Raw genomic sequence first — 16,569 nt, 5'->3', positions numbered from 1 at the left:
TTTCATAATAGGAAATCATGTACGTTGCTACCTACGTTGTAGCCTACGTTAAAAAAATGAAAACAAAACAAAATTGCCCCCCTCCACCGTAGATATCAAAATTACACTTTAACCCTCACTAAATTTTCATGAACTGACGTCACTGTGAATAACAGGTGAAATACACTAAAATATGTCCCAATATTTCGGTTTCACGCCCGGACGCCTTTATAAACGGAAAAAATGGGGGAGCCATAACCATCTTTTTAAATTAGAATCGTCTTAAATAATCTGATTTTCATCATTAAATAGTCAATCTATACATTTTTTAGAATATTGAACAAGCTACATATGCATACATACTACAAACATACTTTCATGTTTGTAGTTTTAGCTTTATAGGGGTATGTATAACATGCTAGGAGTTTCTGGGGATATGTTACGGTAAAAACTTTGAAAGGCGCTGCTCGAAACTACACGTTGAAAGAAAAATATAATTTTAAATTTAGAAAGAACCTACCAATCATAAGTAATGACACAGTGAGATGTTCCCTTCCCGTGGCCTTCATTGCACCGAGGACTGTTCCAACAACAGCACAGCAAATCCCCACAAATGCTATCATTACCACGAACCATCGTATGGACACAGTTTGGGTAACAGGAACCCCACAGCATGTCTTCGGACTCTCGTCGGGAACAAATATTGATCCGCGATTCCTTTAAATATAAATTAAGGTTGTTCAGCTACCATTTCTTTGGTTATTAAATCACTACACTGGAATGAAACTATCCTACCTCCAAATGCGCTCCGATTGAAACTATTCTATGTCCAAGAATAGAAAAAATGAATAATTGTGCTATCTTGTGATAAATTTTGTGCTGAAATCAAATTTGAAGTCAGAATTGTCACCACGCCACTACGTTTCTTCCAAATCACCTTTTTCTTTCTTATGCTATGTTGCTTTTATCGCATCCTGAAACTATTCTAAGTCCGTATTTGGACTTGAAATAGTTTCATACAGTAGATTTTGATTTACTTTGAAAAACTATACTGTACGGTGTCTCCCCTCTAACATCCTTATGAGTTACTGTAAAACACTTAAAAACTTCAAAAGCTCGCCTGAAAAGTAACAGTTTTCGACACAGCATAGTTCCATTCCAGAGTAGCGAAGTGATATAAGCCATAGGAAGAATGATTGCGCAAAGGGAGGAATTCCATCTCGTAAGATCAGTCTATGACCCCCTTCGCCCAGAAAGGGCATTGTATAAGAAATACTTTTTTGTGTTTATGATGACAAAACTCACAAAAACAAGAAAATACTCTCATTGTCCAAAGTACCAAAATTTTAAACAGTAAAATCTTTCAGCCTTGAATTCAGAGGTCATTTAGCAGGCGAATGATGCAAAATATTCCCTGTTAGGAAACTCCTATCCCCTGGCAAAACATTATCGTCTTAAAGTAAATTTTTGGCATTGAATCTGCACAAAAAGTTTTCCTTTTTTCAAACCGCTGTATTGGTCCTTGAGCAGACATTTTTTTTTTTTTTGTCTATAATAGGACTAAATAAAACAGAAAACATGGCCTACTTTTTTTCTGGGTAGGGCTGGACAAATGTTGATCTAGCCCAAACATTCAAATAATAAGTTTTTTTCACATTTTTTTCTGTTTTTATACTTAAGGGAGCTTGGAAGCAATCTTCTGAAAAAAACAGGGACAGGGGAAAACATCCTGCGTTCGTCCCAGTCCCACCTGTCTATGTTCTAGGCTCTTTTTTCACCGTTAAAATGAAATTGAATATAGTAACTGACTAAACTTATTAAAAGATATTGAATTGCAAGTTTTACCCGTTAATACATTTTAATTTTTTTTAACTGTTATTTAATTATTCTATTAATTACAATAGAATTACACGGACTGCATAATGACATGAGAAATTGGCACTGTTGTGGTAATAATAATAATAATAATAATAATAATAATAATAATAATAATAATAATAATAATAATAATAATAATAATAATAAAGCCTTCTTTCTTTCTAAATACATAACAGAGACATCTGGTTAGGGTGAAAGGTCGTTTTAATAAATCCTTTGATAGCCTTAGAACTTTCAACTTTCTATGATGGCTAAACGCGACAAAGAAACTTTAGAATAGCCAAACTGGTAGTTATTAGCCTAATTAAGAATTTCCATATGTCTTTACACTTGTCTAATATTTTATGAATGAATTTATTGAGCTATTAAACTCACAAATAACATTTCCCTAAAATAAACCAACTTTAAATTACCAAGATAGACACAATGAATAAGATAAAAAAAAATAATAATAATAATAACAAAAATATACCATCTATGAGCTACATTATATATAGGCACAAGATTTTTTCAGGGTGTGTGCCGGAGAGACTTTCCCAGTTGAAGAAGAAGGCAATGCTGCAAAAGAAGGAGTCACATCCCTGTGGTGGCAGAAAATAAAAAACGTTTCCGTGGCAGGTATGTGAAAGTTCATAGAAGATGAGACTTAAGTGCCACATCTGAGTATTCTGGGAACTCCTATGACCAGGCCGTAAAATTCTTAGGACCCCTCAGAAGCTACGCTGAAAAATTCCGAATTACAATTTTACTCTTGACTTTTTTTAACATAATATATTCAGACATTTCATTATTGTTGGTGATTTCTCCGTGGCTTATCAGCAGGGAGTTGAAATTTCCACCATTTCCCAGAAATGACGCAATAAACCAGGGAAATACTTCCCTTTCCCAAGTCGGAAAGGATTTCCCTGCTTCTAGATGAACAAGAAGTTTCTTTTACGACGAAAGAAGTCATGCTAAAAAAAATCAATTGGCTTATCGGGACATCAAAATACGTAAAAATTCATCTAATTTACTGGAGCCCATCTAAAGTTATGAGCCTAAGAAAATTTGGACAAATTGTGAACAAGGGGGAATGCACCCTCAAAACACCTCTCCATCAGATTCAGCATATCATAGAACCAAACTGTAGAGGTTCCAAGCTTCTATGTACAAAAATGTGGAAGTTTACATTTTTTTTGCCACAAGAAAGATAACAGATTTATTTGTTTATTTGATTGTTTTTCAGAGGTGATCATATCGAACCAGTGATCATGTAAGATCGAGAGAGAGCTGATTTGATCGAAAATCAAAAGTTCTAGTGCCCTTTTTAAGTGACCAAAAATATTGGAGGGCATCTATCCCCCCTCCCACGCTCATTTTCCCTGTCACCCGATTAAAATTTTGAGACAGCCATTTTGTTCAACATAATCAAAAATCATAATAAATGTTTTTAGGACTATTTAACCCCCCAAGGTCCCCGGGGGAAAGGCTGCAAGTTACGAATTTTTCCCGTTGTTTACATATAGTATCGGTTATTGGGAAGTATACAGAAGTTTTCAAGGAGGGGGGGGGGTTACCAGGAATGATTTTTCCATTAAGAGATTTTTATAGGGGAACGAAATTTTTCATGGAAGGGAAGCCGGATTTTCCAGCATTATTTAAAAAGAACGATCGGAAAATAAATAATAAAATGTTTTTTTTTCAACTGAAAGTAAGGAAGACCATAAAAACTTAAACAAACAGAAATTATTATGTACATGAGGGGGTCCCCCTTGTCAATACCTCGCTCTTTACGCTAAAGTTTTGTTTAGTACTTTTAAAAGAGCTATTTATTCTGATTAAACGGTCTTTGTGACTCAGGCGTCATTCTAAAAGAATTGGTACACAATTCGAACTTTAGCGTACAGAGCGACGTACCGTGACGAGGGGGAACCCGAACTTTAGCGTAAAGAGCGAGGTAATGTGACGAGGGGGGAACCCCTCATATACGTAATAATTACTGTTCGTTTTAAGTTTTAATGTTTCTCTTTACTATCAGTTGAAAAACTTGTTTTTTTATTTAATTATAGACAAAAAGCACTGTCAAACTGAACTAATTAGTTGGGCTTAATTGTATTCACGGTTCCGCACTATGAAAATTTGGTACTGCCCAACTTCAAAACTTTGAGACAACTAGAAGAAAAATCTTTAAAAATCACGGTTTTTAGGTGTCAATAGAACCAAAATATGGTAATCGCTGGTAAAAAAAAACAAAAAAAACAATTAGATATCCGTGGCATTTTTTTAAGGTTTAATACATCAAGTGTTTCCATTTCTCATTGGCTGAGTAGCCTACTAGGCTGGACCCTAAGTTAACATAACTTTAACAAAAAATCTCATCAAATGAAATTCACAGAACAAATATTTCTCCATACAAATTACTGGATCAAGTCGTAATGCAAAAATATTTTCGATTGTTGTTTAGACGTTTTCACAGAAAAGCGTCAATAGAAACACAATGGGAGCAGCGAGCTCCAGTGGTTGCCAACTCTGCGCCACCCGGTGTTTATTTTGGAATGCCACTTGTGCGGCACACTTCACATTATGTTGCACTGACTTCGCAGAGCTTTATCATACCTGGCGCGTGCCACATGATGTAAACGAATTTTAAAGAGCCCCAAGCGAGGTATGATCTTAGAACATTTCACTCCATTTTTAAACATGTAAAACACTGAAACAAATCACTTAAATTGTCTAATCTGGATTTTCTCTTGTCTTACAAAAATCACCCATGCACAAGTTACATGTTTTGGTTCAAGAATACCAACAATACACTTTAGATACTTTACTCAAGTTTCAAGTGTATGGCGATACTTTACGATAACTTTACGAATACGAACTTTACGAATACACTACGATACTTTATAATTATTGGCCCATATGAACCAATTCATTTAAATCCTATTTATGATCTCTTTCCATTCTGTTGGTGGAGGACCTGCTTCTCACTTGGCATCAGATTCATCGCCAGATGGAATAATTTAACTGACGCTCACCAATTTTAGATTTCTAACTAACTCTCAGTCATACCAAGAAGATACCAAATCTCGTTAAGGAGTGAAACTGAAAGAGTGTGGAGTCACCGTTTTGATTTTAGAAAAGCTATGCAAATGCTCCCCATATTAGAAAAGACCCACAAACGGTCTATCGTTTCAAGTGTATGGCGATTACATCATCAAATGAGCTTCGGACTCGGATATTTATACTAAATACTCCTGAAATTTCTCAAATATGTGGATCACATATTTCAGGGGAGAGGGGTACATTTGAGAATGAAAATAAAAATTTTATAAAACTTTTATAAAAGTTTTAGGCAAGTGTTGAAAAGATCATAAAAATCTTGAAATTTCAGGGGGGCCCAGGCCAGGTATGTAAAGATTTGGAGAGGGGGAAAGAATCTCAATATATTTGGATTTGTTCCATACATAATTTCAGCCCTCTCCCCAAAATAAATAATTTGCACGCGTCTTCAATGCCCCCATATTCTATAAACTTGCCAGTTTTGTATATTCCATAGATTGTGGGTGCCCCTCCCCCTGTGATGTTATGATTTCTAGCTTTTGCTGAATATTTGAATCTCATCCTTTTTTTTATTTTATGGATCAGCCTCCCACCCGAAATACAATTCCTGCATATAGGCCTGGTTGCATTATGATCAAGGACTACTGATCATAATACCCCAACAAATTTAAATGTTTCGTTCCTAATACATTTATATTCATCCCAATCTGTTTTGTTGATATTAACCTACGTAGCTTGTCAAACAGTTCGTGGTAATGAACTTAAAGTAAGGAGCGACGTGGCCCAATAGTAACCGAAACTCTAAAAAACGGAATTTACATAACAATAGACACATCCAGAAGATTGACATTTTATCCTGATTCTAAATATACAAGACTCATTAAAGTGCAGCACATTCAAAGCAACGAGTCTGAGAAAATTTGGCAGATTTTCAAAAGAGGGGAGAAACACCCCTAAAAACAAGAGCTAAGAGCTCATATGGCACTTGTGACGAGGCAAGAAGAGCTAAGAGCCAAGAGCTTATATGGTATGAGCTCTAACAAAATTCTAAGAATCAATAGATTGATTTAAAAGGGAAGACAGAGGCTTAATACCGGTAAGGATTTAAAATAAGAGCTCTGAGTCACGATGTCCTTCTAAATATTAAAATTCATTAAGATCCGATCACCCACTCGTAAGTTATAAATACCTCATTTTTTCTAATTTTTCCTCTCCCTTTAGCCCCCCAGATGGTCGAATCTGGGAAAACGACTTTATCAAGTTTTCCCTACCCCTACCAATTTTCATCGTCCTAGCACGTCCAGAAGCACCAAACTCGCCAAATCACTGAACTCCTCCCCCTAACTCCCCCAAAAAGAGCGAATCCAGTACGGTTACGTCAATCACGTATCAAGGACACTTGCTTACTCTATCCACCAAGCTTCATCCCGATTCCTCGACTCCAAGTGTTTTCCAAGATTTCCCCCTTCAACTCCGCCCAATGTCAAAAGATCTGGTCGGGATTTGAAATAAGAGCTCTGAGACATGAATTCCTTCTAAATATCAAATTTCATTAAGATCCGATCACCTATTCGTAAGATAAAAATACCCCAATTTTCACTTTTTCCAGGAATTCCGGTTTCCCCCTCCAGCTCCCCCAATGTCACAGGATCTGGTCAGAATTTAAAATTAGAGCTTTAAAGCACAAGACCCTTCTAAATATCAAATTTCATTAAGATCTGGTCACCCTTTCGTAAGTTAAAATACCTCATTTTTTTTCAAATTACCCTCCCCAACTCTATCAAAGAGAGCAGATCCGGTCCAGGTATGTCAGTTACGTATCTTAGACACGTTTTTATTCTTCCCATCCAGTTTCATCCTGATCTCTCCGCTTTAAGTATTTAAGTATTTTCTAAGATTCCCCCCCCCCGATGACATTGGATGCGGTTGAGATTTAAAATAAGAGATCTGAGTTACGAGATTCTTCTAAATATGAAGTTTCATGAAGATCCGATCACTCCTTCGTAAGTTAAAAATACGTCATTTTTCTAATTTTTCAGAATTAACCCCCCCCCCTCCCAATAGAGCGGATCCGTTCCAATTATGTCAATCACGTATCTAAGACTTCTGCTTATTTTTCCCACCAAGTTTCATCCCGATCCCTCCAATCTAAGCATTTTCCATGATTTTAGGTTCCCCCCAACTTCCCCCAATGTCACCAGATCCGGCCAAGATTTAAAATAAGAGCTTTGAGACATGATATCCTTCTAAATATCAAATTTCACTGAGATCCAATCACCCATTCGTAAGTTAAAACGAAAATTGAAAGTTCTAGTGTTCTTTTTTAATTGACCAAAAGAAGTGGAGAACAACTAGCCCCCCCCCCTCCAACACCCCTTACTTACCCAAGGTAAATTTTGAGAAAGCCATTTGATTCAGCATTTGAAAAATACAATAACAATGCGTTTAGGGATGACATGACCTCCTGTAGTCCCCAAGGAACGAACTGTAACTTATACACTTCATTCATTGTTTATATTTAGTATTTATAATTGAGAAATATACAGAATTTGACAGAAGAAATTTTCTGCAGGGGAGGGAATTTCTCGGAGAAAGATCCCCATGGATAATTTTAAACAGGGTAGGGGGAGGATATTTCTGGACATGAATTGAATACCAGTCAAAAATTAAAGAAAAAACAAGTTTTTCAACTAAAAGTAAGAAGAAACATAAGAACTTAAAATAAACAGAAATTATTTTTTTAAAGCACTCTAAAAAACTTTAGCGTAGCTATCGATGGTGGGGCAGCCACCCTCATATACGGAATAATTTCTGTTCGCTTTAAGTTTTAATGCTGCTTCTTAATTTAGATGAAGAAACTAATTATTTCTTTTATTTGATTTCTCAGCAAAGAACTGCAAACAAATTGAGTTCTGTCGTTACCTTAAAAATATATTTCCCCACAAAGCAAAGAAGGAACCTAGAAAATGCTCATACTGGAGCTACTTAATCAACTTCTTTTTTCACAGCTGAAATTTTCACATTATGCACCATAACAAAGATGATATCATTAAAACCGGTTTTAATGAGATGAAATTGAAATTATGCTGATTTACCCTCAGGTTGCAGTAAGTTTCAAATTGCAGGAGAAAGCAAAAGATCCAATACTATAAAATTACTATTGCCAAAACAATAACGAACTTGTCACGGCTGCACATTCTTCATTATTTAACTGCTTAATAGCCAGCGTCTCAATATTAGTTTATTTACAGCAAACAACAAATGTTATTACCCATATCATCACTGTTACGTCTAAAGTTGTATATGAAGTTTTCACACTTCTGAAGTAATTTCCCAAAATCTTTTGCTATGCTGTTCTCAAAAAGAAACTCAAGACCAATGTTTATTGATAGCAATAAAAAAAAAAATCGATTGTCTCAACATAAAGCCTTTAGAAATCCAATAAAATACAGAGTTTCGGGTGGAGGGGGAATACTGTTTCTAAGAGTACCACCAATAAATACTCTTTCAATAACCTTTTTTCTATGTTCGTGTAAGGATTTCAACAGCCCCTTAATCTTCAATAAGCTTCTTGGGTGCTCCCATCCATATAACGCCACTGTGAATTGAAAAACTTGCGTTCTTCGCTCATAAGTTATAACTTGCCCAACGCAATCAACTCTAACTTGCAATAGGTTGTCGAGTCCTATTTGTCGATTTTCTTTCAAAATAAATCTTAAGGCCATTTCCAGGGGTGGGAGCTTGAATCCCCCCCCTAAATCTTTGTCCGACTCGTAAGGACGCGACAAAACTGAATGTAGACACATTTTTGATGTATTTTTTGTAAGCTCCCGATAAAATCCTTTTGTGACCCCCTCCCCCCTCCCCAAAAGAAAAAATCCTGAATACGGCCCTGAGTCTTTATGAGATTATTTTATAAATTCAAGTCATTTCTTTCCTTTATCTTTAACACCAGGATGGCCGGGGATACCACACAATCTCAAAATTGTATTTTTTGGTTGTTTTCTTCAGCAAGATCGGCAAGGCAATGCAGGTTCAGTCACACTTTCGTCATCCTGATCTAAATTCATCTGCTGATCCTCCCTTTGAGAACAGCTTAGCAAATGATTTGGGGAATTATCTCAAGTCTAAAAGTATCAGATGTGACCTTTACGGTGTCACAATCAATATAGTATAAATAAAAGGATTTTGTTTACCAAATCGGTAAACAAAGCCGTGCGCTTTAGGCTGAATGCTGAAGTTAGTTAAGTTTCAAACATGTTCGAATAAGCTAAGCTTTGGGACAGGTTCTAACATTTAGCTAAATCTAAAAGAACGATCTGATAGGCTAATTTTGACTAGTTCAGACGTAATATTTGAGCATATAACTTTGACGAAAGCATAAATCTAACCCTCAGAAGCTCATGCTGGCTCCTTCAAAGAAAATTAGGAAATAGCAAGAGTTTCACCTCGGCAAATTAATTCGGTCTACTGGGGAAAATATCCTGCTTTTTTTCCTCCTCCTCAACATTTAAGCCTAACAACAAAAAGAACCTGACAAGATACGGCAAGTATGCAGCAGTTTCTGTTCAAATTAAATAAAAAAAACTAACTTTTTTAGCTGAAAGTAAGGAGCAACATTAAAACTTAAAACGAACAGAAATTACTCCGTATATGAAATGAATTGTCCCCTCCACAATCCCTTGCTCTTTACGCTAAAGCTTTTAATTGTTTTAAAAAGTAGAATTGTGGCAAAGAGTCAAACTTTAGCGTAAATAGCGAGGGATTGCGGAGGGGACAACTCATTTCATATACGGAGTAATTTCTGTTCGTTTTAAGTTTTAACGTCGCTCCTTACTTTCAGCTAAAAAAATTAGTTTTTTTATTTAATTTCTGAACGTTTTTGAATTAATGCATGTTTGGTTTTGGCTCTCCGCACATAAATTATTAAAATGAAATTTGTATATTAATTCTTTTTTTGGCTAAATGGCTTTCTCTTAGTTTTGATCAGACGATTTTGAGAAATAATAACTTTTAATTTTTAACGAAGGTTTTTATTAGTAAAAAATATACGTAACTTAAGAATTAACTTACGTAACAAACTTTCATAACCTTATATTTTTATTATGTATACGAGGAGGTTTGTACCCTCGTTAATACCTCGCTCTTTACACTAAATCGTAAGTTTTGTCCCAATTCTTTAAGAATGACCCCTGAATCAGAAAGGCCGTAGAATAAATAGTTGAAATTACTAAAAATACTTTAGCATAAAGAGCAAGGTATTTATCTCCTCCTAAACACCTCGCTCTTTATGCTAAAGTATTTTTAGAACCCCTCATATGCGTAATAATCTCTGTTCGTTTTAAGTTTCAATGCTACTTCTTCCTTTCATTTGAAAAAACTTTTCATGTTTATTTTTCATTGTTTTCTTATAGTAATGCTAGAGAATCCTGCGCCCTTGTCATTGAATTTTTCTTCCCCCCTGACAGATTCCTCCAAGGAAAGATCCTCCAACATAGCCCCCTCTCCTCAGCCCCACCCCCAAACAAAATAAAATCCCCCTGAAAACGTCTGTACACTTCCCAATAACCATTACTATATGTAAACACTGGTCAAAGTTTGTAACTTGCAGCCCCTCCCCCAGGGATTGTGGGGGAGTAAGTCATCCCAAAAGACATAGTTATTATGGTTTTCGACTATGCTGAACAAAATGGCTATCTCAAAATGTTGATCCGTTGACTTTGGGAAAAAAATGAGCGTGGGAGGGGGCCTAGATGCCCTCCAATTTTTTTGGTCACTTAAAAAGGGCACTAGAACTTTTCATTTCCGTTAGAATGAGCCCTCTTGCGACATTCTAGGACAACTTGGTCGATACGATGACCCCTGGGAAAAAAAATAAACAAATAAACACGCACCCGTGATTTGTCTTCTGGCAAAAAATACAAAATTCCACATTTTTGTAGATAGGAGCTTGAAACTTCTACTGTAGGGTTCTCTGATACGCTGAATCTGATGTTGTCATTTTCGTTAAGATCCTACGACTTTTAGGGGGTGTTTCCTCCTATTTTCGTAAATAAGGCAAATTTTCTCAGGCTCGTAACTTTTGATGGGTAAGACTAAACTTATATATTTAAAATCAGCATTAAAATGTGATCCTTTTGATGTAGCTATTGATATCAAAATTCCATTTCTTAGAGTTTTGGTTACTATTGAGCCGGGTCGCTCCTTGCTACAGTTCGTTACCACGAACTGTTTGATAAAGTCACAAAATGTTAGATGGCCCTGGTGATTTTCTTTTCGACAGTAGCACCAGTTTCTACTCCTATAAATTTCATGTACTCTTTAGGCTGACGTTAGTCAAATTTCAAACATACTCAAATAGAAACTTTGTAGGTCTAGTATTTAGCTAAATCTGAATGGTTTGTATCAAGCTAACTCAAAATCTAAGCCCTAAACGTTAGCTAAATCCCACTGTTAATTGGCCTTCATCACACAAATTACATATCCTAGCCAGGATGAATCAAAAAGGCAAGGAAACAATGAATTACCATACTTTGTGTTCTAAACATTGATTTTGGTCCATCGCCAACAAGAATTTTGAATCAATACTCAGAGAAAGGCTTTTGGATGAATAAATGTATGAAGAAGGATTTTTTTTTTCTTCGATTAATGAAGCAAAATCAGGGGACGGAGCTTCGCTCGGTGAAAAAGAAAGATTTTTTTTAAATATACTTTGCAAGACCACTTTAATTTCAGTTTACTTTATTCGGCAAATCTTTTTGCATATTCATACCGGAAAATTATTTTATAACCACTGATAATCTAGTTAAACTGGAGTGCGCTTTTTAGAATATTAAGCACGGACACTTCTCCAACTATTATAACTATTCCAAGTGTTCGTGACGGCATTCATATGAATTTAGTTTCCAAAATTAATGCCTTCAACTACTTTGTCTAAACTTGTGACCTATCTAGATGGTTTTCTCACACTGGAAAGACCTAGTACGTCAATTTCCAGAACAAATTACAGAGTAGTTTTAGAAAAAAAATACTATTAAATAAATATCGTCTTCAGGGAAATTTGGGCTTAGAATGCAGCTTTTATATCTTCACCCCCTCCCTCATGAAAAGATCCCTTGTACCCCACTTTCGAGATTGTACTGTGTACAGCTATGCCACGCATTTAATCAGTGAGACAGCTCAAAAGTCAACGTTTTTTCGACGATAGTGAACAAAGTGCTTTGGACAGTAGGGCCTACAACAGGATCGCATACAGGGTGAGAAGACCTACCCTTAACCCCTCCAAATTCCAGTAATGTTAACATTTATCATGTTTTCTCCCGTAATGTCAAATATTTCTCAAGCAAAATTTGTCGGGTATCTTAGCTTATCATAATTTGAGGCCCCTCCAGCCTAAATATTGGCTTCTCTCTCTCACATTTCAACAGTACATTATTAGATCATGAGGACGGAAACTATTATTTATTTGAGCGCCGATGTTTCTACTAAATAAATCATGAGAGTTTAGGCTTAGGAGCTAAATTCATGCCATAACATGCATACACACAAAAATGGGGGAAAGACCCGACGACCTGTAAGGATTGTTACAGACCTTGGATTAACTGAACCTCTTTTTAGGATAAAAAGAACCTGGATATTTTTATTCTCGTAGAAATGAAGTTGAGAGAGTAATATTTGATAAAATCACATTGTAAACACAAAATGCAAAATAGGAAGAATTACGGGGAAAGAACACATGTCCGCCTGCAAACACATATGATATACAAGATTAAGCAACACTAATTGGGGTCTAACATTTACATTGTCTATATTGTATTAGAATTAGGTACTTGTGTGTTATTCAGAACACATTCAATAAGTGAAGTTAGGTTCTTTCATGAAACGAACTACGATGCAGTTACATTTTTCGATGCAAGAGTATAAAGTCATGCTGTGTCCAATCACACACTGTTTTGTTGTGGGCAACAACCCCTTATCCTGGAAAAATATAATTGCCTCTTTTTCAGTCTTTGGCAAATCCCAAATCTTCGTTTCAAAATCCGTGTTCAGACACTATCTTCTATCACTATGCGTAGCAAACTAAATTGAGTTTTGTCTTTGTGGCTATGAAACCGGATTATCTCAGCAAAATTCTTGAGTGTGTTCTGAATTGAATTGAATCAATTGAATAATGAACAAGTACCAAATATTTCATTAAAATGTACCTGTATTGTAGTTTGTTTCACGAGAGAACCTAACTTCACTTATTGAGTGTGTTCTGAATAATACAAAAGTACCTAGAATTATTTATACGAAAGTGCAAATTAGGCCAAACCCTGTGCCTTCGAACATCCAGTAGGTTGTTAACAGTCATGGGGAAGAAAGGAGAAAACAATGATTTTTGCCACGTTAAAATGCGATTCAATTGAATTTTGAGACGAGGAACTGTAAATGCTTTACAGCACTATGGATTAACGTCATTCATAAATCAATACGGAAGTCGACAGCTCTGATGTATCCACTAAAATTATGTCTCTAATAATGGTTGGTTCCCTTACATCACAACCTCTCAAAGCAAGGACACACACAGTTGGGGGGGGGTGTACTAATACTTCTAGGAATCAAAAATTATTCTTGAATTTTCGAGCATGTCTTGTTCAAACTATCAAAACAAATGTCTTACTTATTGGGTCCTCCCCCGATTTTTCCATTATTGCCCTTACCCCTAACCAATTTTAACTCAAAGGGTTGCCCACTTCACACCACCTGGTGTACATCTCTGAGCGCCGTGTGTGCCGCACCGTTCGGCCACGCTCGATTTACTCCCCAAAACGCTCGACACTTTCCCAAAACGCTTGGCAGAGTTCCACCACGCTTGACACACGCCACTTAGTGTACATCATTTCTAAGATTGGACAATCCCTTGCTTCAGCTAATGAAATGCTTCAAAAGCTAAAGCAAGGAATAAGGGTAAATTACAAGCTTAAAAACTGGCGCTAGTGTCGGCAAATAAAACTTAAAACGCCACCTAGCGTTTGGCAGCTCTGGACTTTTATTCCAGCTTCATGACAAGAATAATTAATTTAATTTGTGTAGTTGGTAGAATTAGTGCAGTCGGTGGATATTTTGCAAACACTAGCGCCAGTTTCCACATTTATAAAGTTATCCATATTCTTGAAACTTAAGCATGTTTTTAAGTTTCAAACAAATACCCCCGTGCCAAACTAATTAATTTATAAATCTGTTAATTGGTATCATTAATTTACCAATTATTGGACGCACGAAAAGCAAAAACTTTATTTACATCACTGTTGACGTACATCCTAATAAGTAGATCAGGGACACATTCTAATCTTTGGGGAAGTGAGAAGGCTTATAGATAATACCTTCTTGTCATAAGAACAAGGATGATTTTCCTGTTAGATAAAGATTGAGACGGAAGGAAGTTAGATAATGAAAGAATTAGAAGCCTTTCGTCATCTTGTCTGCTGAAAGCGGTTTTGCCGAAAATAACAGTTTTTGTCGAAACTGAGCTACAAATGCTACGCTGTGTTAGAAAAAAAACTTTCGAATGGTCTAATTGGCATTGTTATAAGACATCACCGCTCTATATACAGTCGATTTTGAGATACAAATGTCGAAATTTTCAAACTCGTTTTTCTCGCAATTTTGGAAAAACGGATTCGACAAAACCGCTCTTAGCAGACGATCTATGCCTGTCTACATACTGCCAGATGTGTCGCATTTGTATTGTTTGGGCACTTCTGTGAGGTGGTTGCACATTTTTCACCGAGTTTAATTAGGAGAACTATACCTCTTTCAAATCGGTACATCCCTCGAAACGATTTTGTTTGAAAATGTGCACCTTTATCATATTTTCACCTTGAAAAAAAGTGTTTTCGGAGTATGACCGTGTCCAAGATACTGCACGCGGTAAAGGGAGTTTTCCGTCCGCTGAGATGGGCTAGAAGGACTCTGCCTAAGAAATTTTGAAAGAGTTGACTAAACATGCAATTTTTCGGAGGGTTTCACTCACCCCCTCCACTTGGACGAATTCTCCGATCCACCCTCAAGGAGCATTCTTGTGTGCAGAAATACAAGGCAAATATGGGTTAGGAGAATCAAACCCCCATTTTTAGAGGGGAGGGGGGGAGGCGAAACTTTGGAAAATAATGAGACGGGAATCTTTTGTGGAAATGTCAGAGCTTTGGAGGGATAATACGTTCCTGGATGTGCACACCTATGCCTTATAACATTAAGCAATTACAGTAACGGTCCCTCATTTATGTTGGGTATATTCAAGATTAATAAAATATATTTGAAGGCAGAATAGGCCATAATTTTCGATCAAGTGAGCCCCAAATCCCAAATCTTCCACCCAAGTCTGTATCCACGGAGTGTCACCGGGTTTGAGCCCCCTCCCCCGAAATTTTTGTCCAACTCGTAAAAAAGAAACAGTAATGCATCTAAACAATTTTTTGATGCGTTTTGTGAAGTACTTTTTGTAACTCCCCCTTCCCCAAACCAAATCCCATATGGGTGCTACCAGTGGTTGGAGAAAAAGGAGGAAACATCAGTTTTCCCAAGCTAAAGTACAATTTTCATTGGTCTGTTGAGATGAGGCACTTGTAAATCGATGGGTGTTAGTGTTTTAGCCCGTTTAGCCCAACACTGTTAAACTCAATCCCAGTTTAACTCAAATCAGGTTAACTCAATCCCCATTCAGCTCGTCCACCTTTAATTCAACTCCATTCAGCCTGACTAGGGGTTGAACTGAACGGCGGTCAAATTGAATGGGAGTCGATTTGCATGGCATTTGAGCTAAGGTAGGGCTGAGTTGCATGGGGGGTAAGTTAAATGAGGTTAAATGAAGTAATTTTTTCAGGGGCTAATTTTCCTCAGCCTATTTCAAAATGAACAAGTAGATTATTCATTCTAAAGCATATTGGTAAGCACTGAAGTTTTTGGAAATTTTTCTCTAATAGAGGGGTGCATAGAAATGAAAATCAGCAATATCTCTTATTGTTAAGTGTCTCTATGATTTTCTTTCTGAGTTTGGGCGATGTGATCTCTTATCAAGGCCGTATCCAGCGGGGGGGGGGTCCAAATTTTTTATGTCCCGTAAAAAGTAGCAAAAATTAATGTAAACTAATTTTTGATAAGTTTTGTAAAGTTCTTTTGTAGCCCCCTCCCCCTAAAGAAATCCTGGATATGCCCTTGTCTCTTATGGCTCATTCGCAGTGAAGTTTTACTGGTACCAAGATTTAATTAGCGCTAGTTTAAGCCATTTAGAGTTTTTCACAGAAAATTTTGGCCGATCTAAAATTTCTACGAAAAAATCTGATTGGCTTAAATTACCTCTAGCTAAGTCTTAGCTATTAGAAATTTCCCAAAAATTAACGTTTGTAAATACACGTACGTTGCATGCTAACGTTAGAACGAAATACAAGACGTTGAATATAGCTCTGCAAATAATAGGAGGAGCTTAACCCCTGATAATGTTTACCCCCTAAGAAAATTGGACGGCTGCATTTGAATTATTTGTTTCCCGATTAGTTATAAAAAACTGGAACCGTTTTTGAGTTCCCACGTTGAATATTATAGCTGAAGAAATTAGATTCTCACCCTATTTTCGCTGGCTTAGATCGAATCTGATAAATAATTGATTGAACCCCACTCCATCAAGAATTTACC

General features: G+C 36.5%; 1 protein-coding gene across 3 annotated transcripts in view; it reads right to left on the bottom strand.

Annotated features, from left to right (window-relative positions):
- The window catches only part of LOC136041591 (uncharacterized), a 98,386-nt gene that overhangs the window by 26,990 nt on the left and 54,827 nt on the right, over positions 1-16,569 (bottom strand). For all 3 annotated transcript variants that reach the window (XM_065726288.1, XM_065726291.1, XM_065726289.1), the window contains exon 3: positions 500-696. In XM_065726288.1, the coding sequence (XP_065582360.1) occupies positions 500-696 (197 nt within the window). The remainder of the gene's footprint in view (positions 1-499; positions 697-16,569) is intronic.

This window comes from Artemia franciscana, unplaced genomic scaffold, assembly GCF_032884065.1.
Source record: "Artemia franciscana unplaced genomic scaffold, ASM3288406v1 PGA_scaffold_30, whole genome shotgun sequence".
NCBI classification, from domain to species: domain Eukaryota; kingdom Metazoa; phylum Arthropoda; class Branchiopoda; order Anostraca; family Artemiidae; genus Artemia; species Artemia franciscana.
This window is presented reverse-complemented; position numbering and strand designations above follow the sequence as displayed.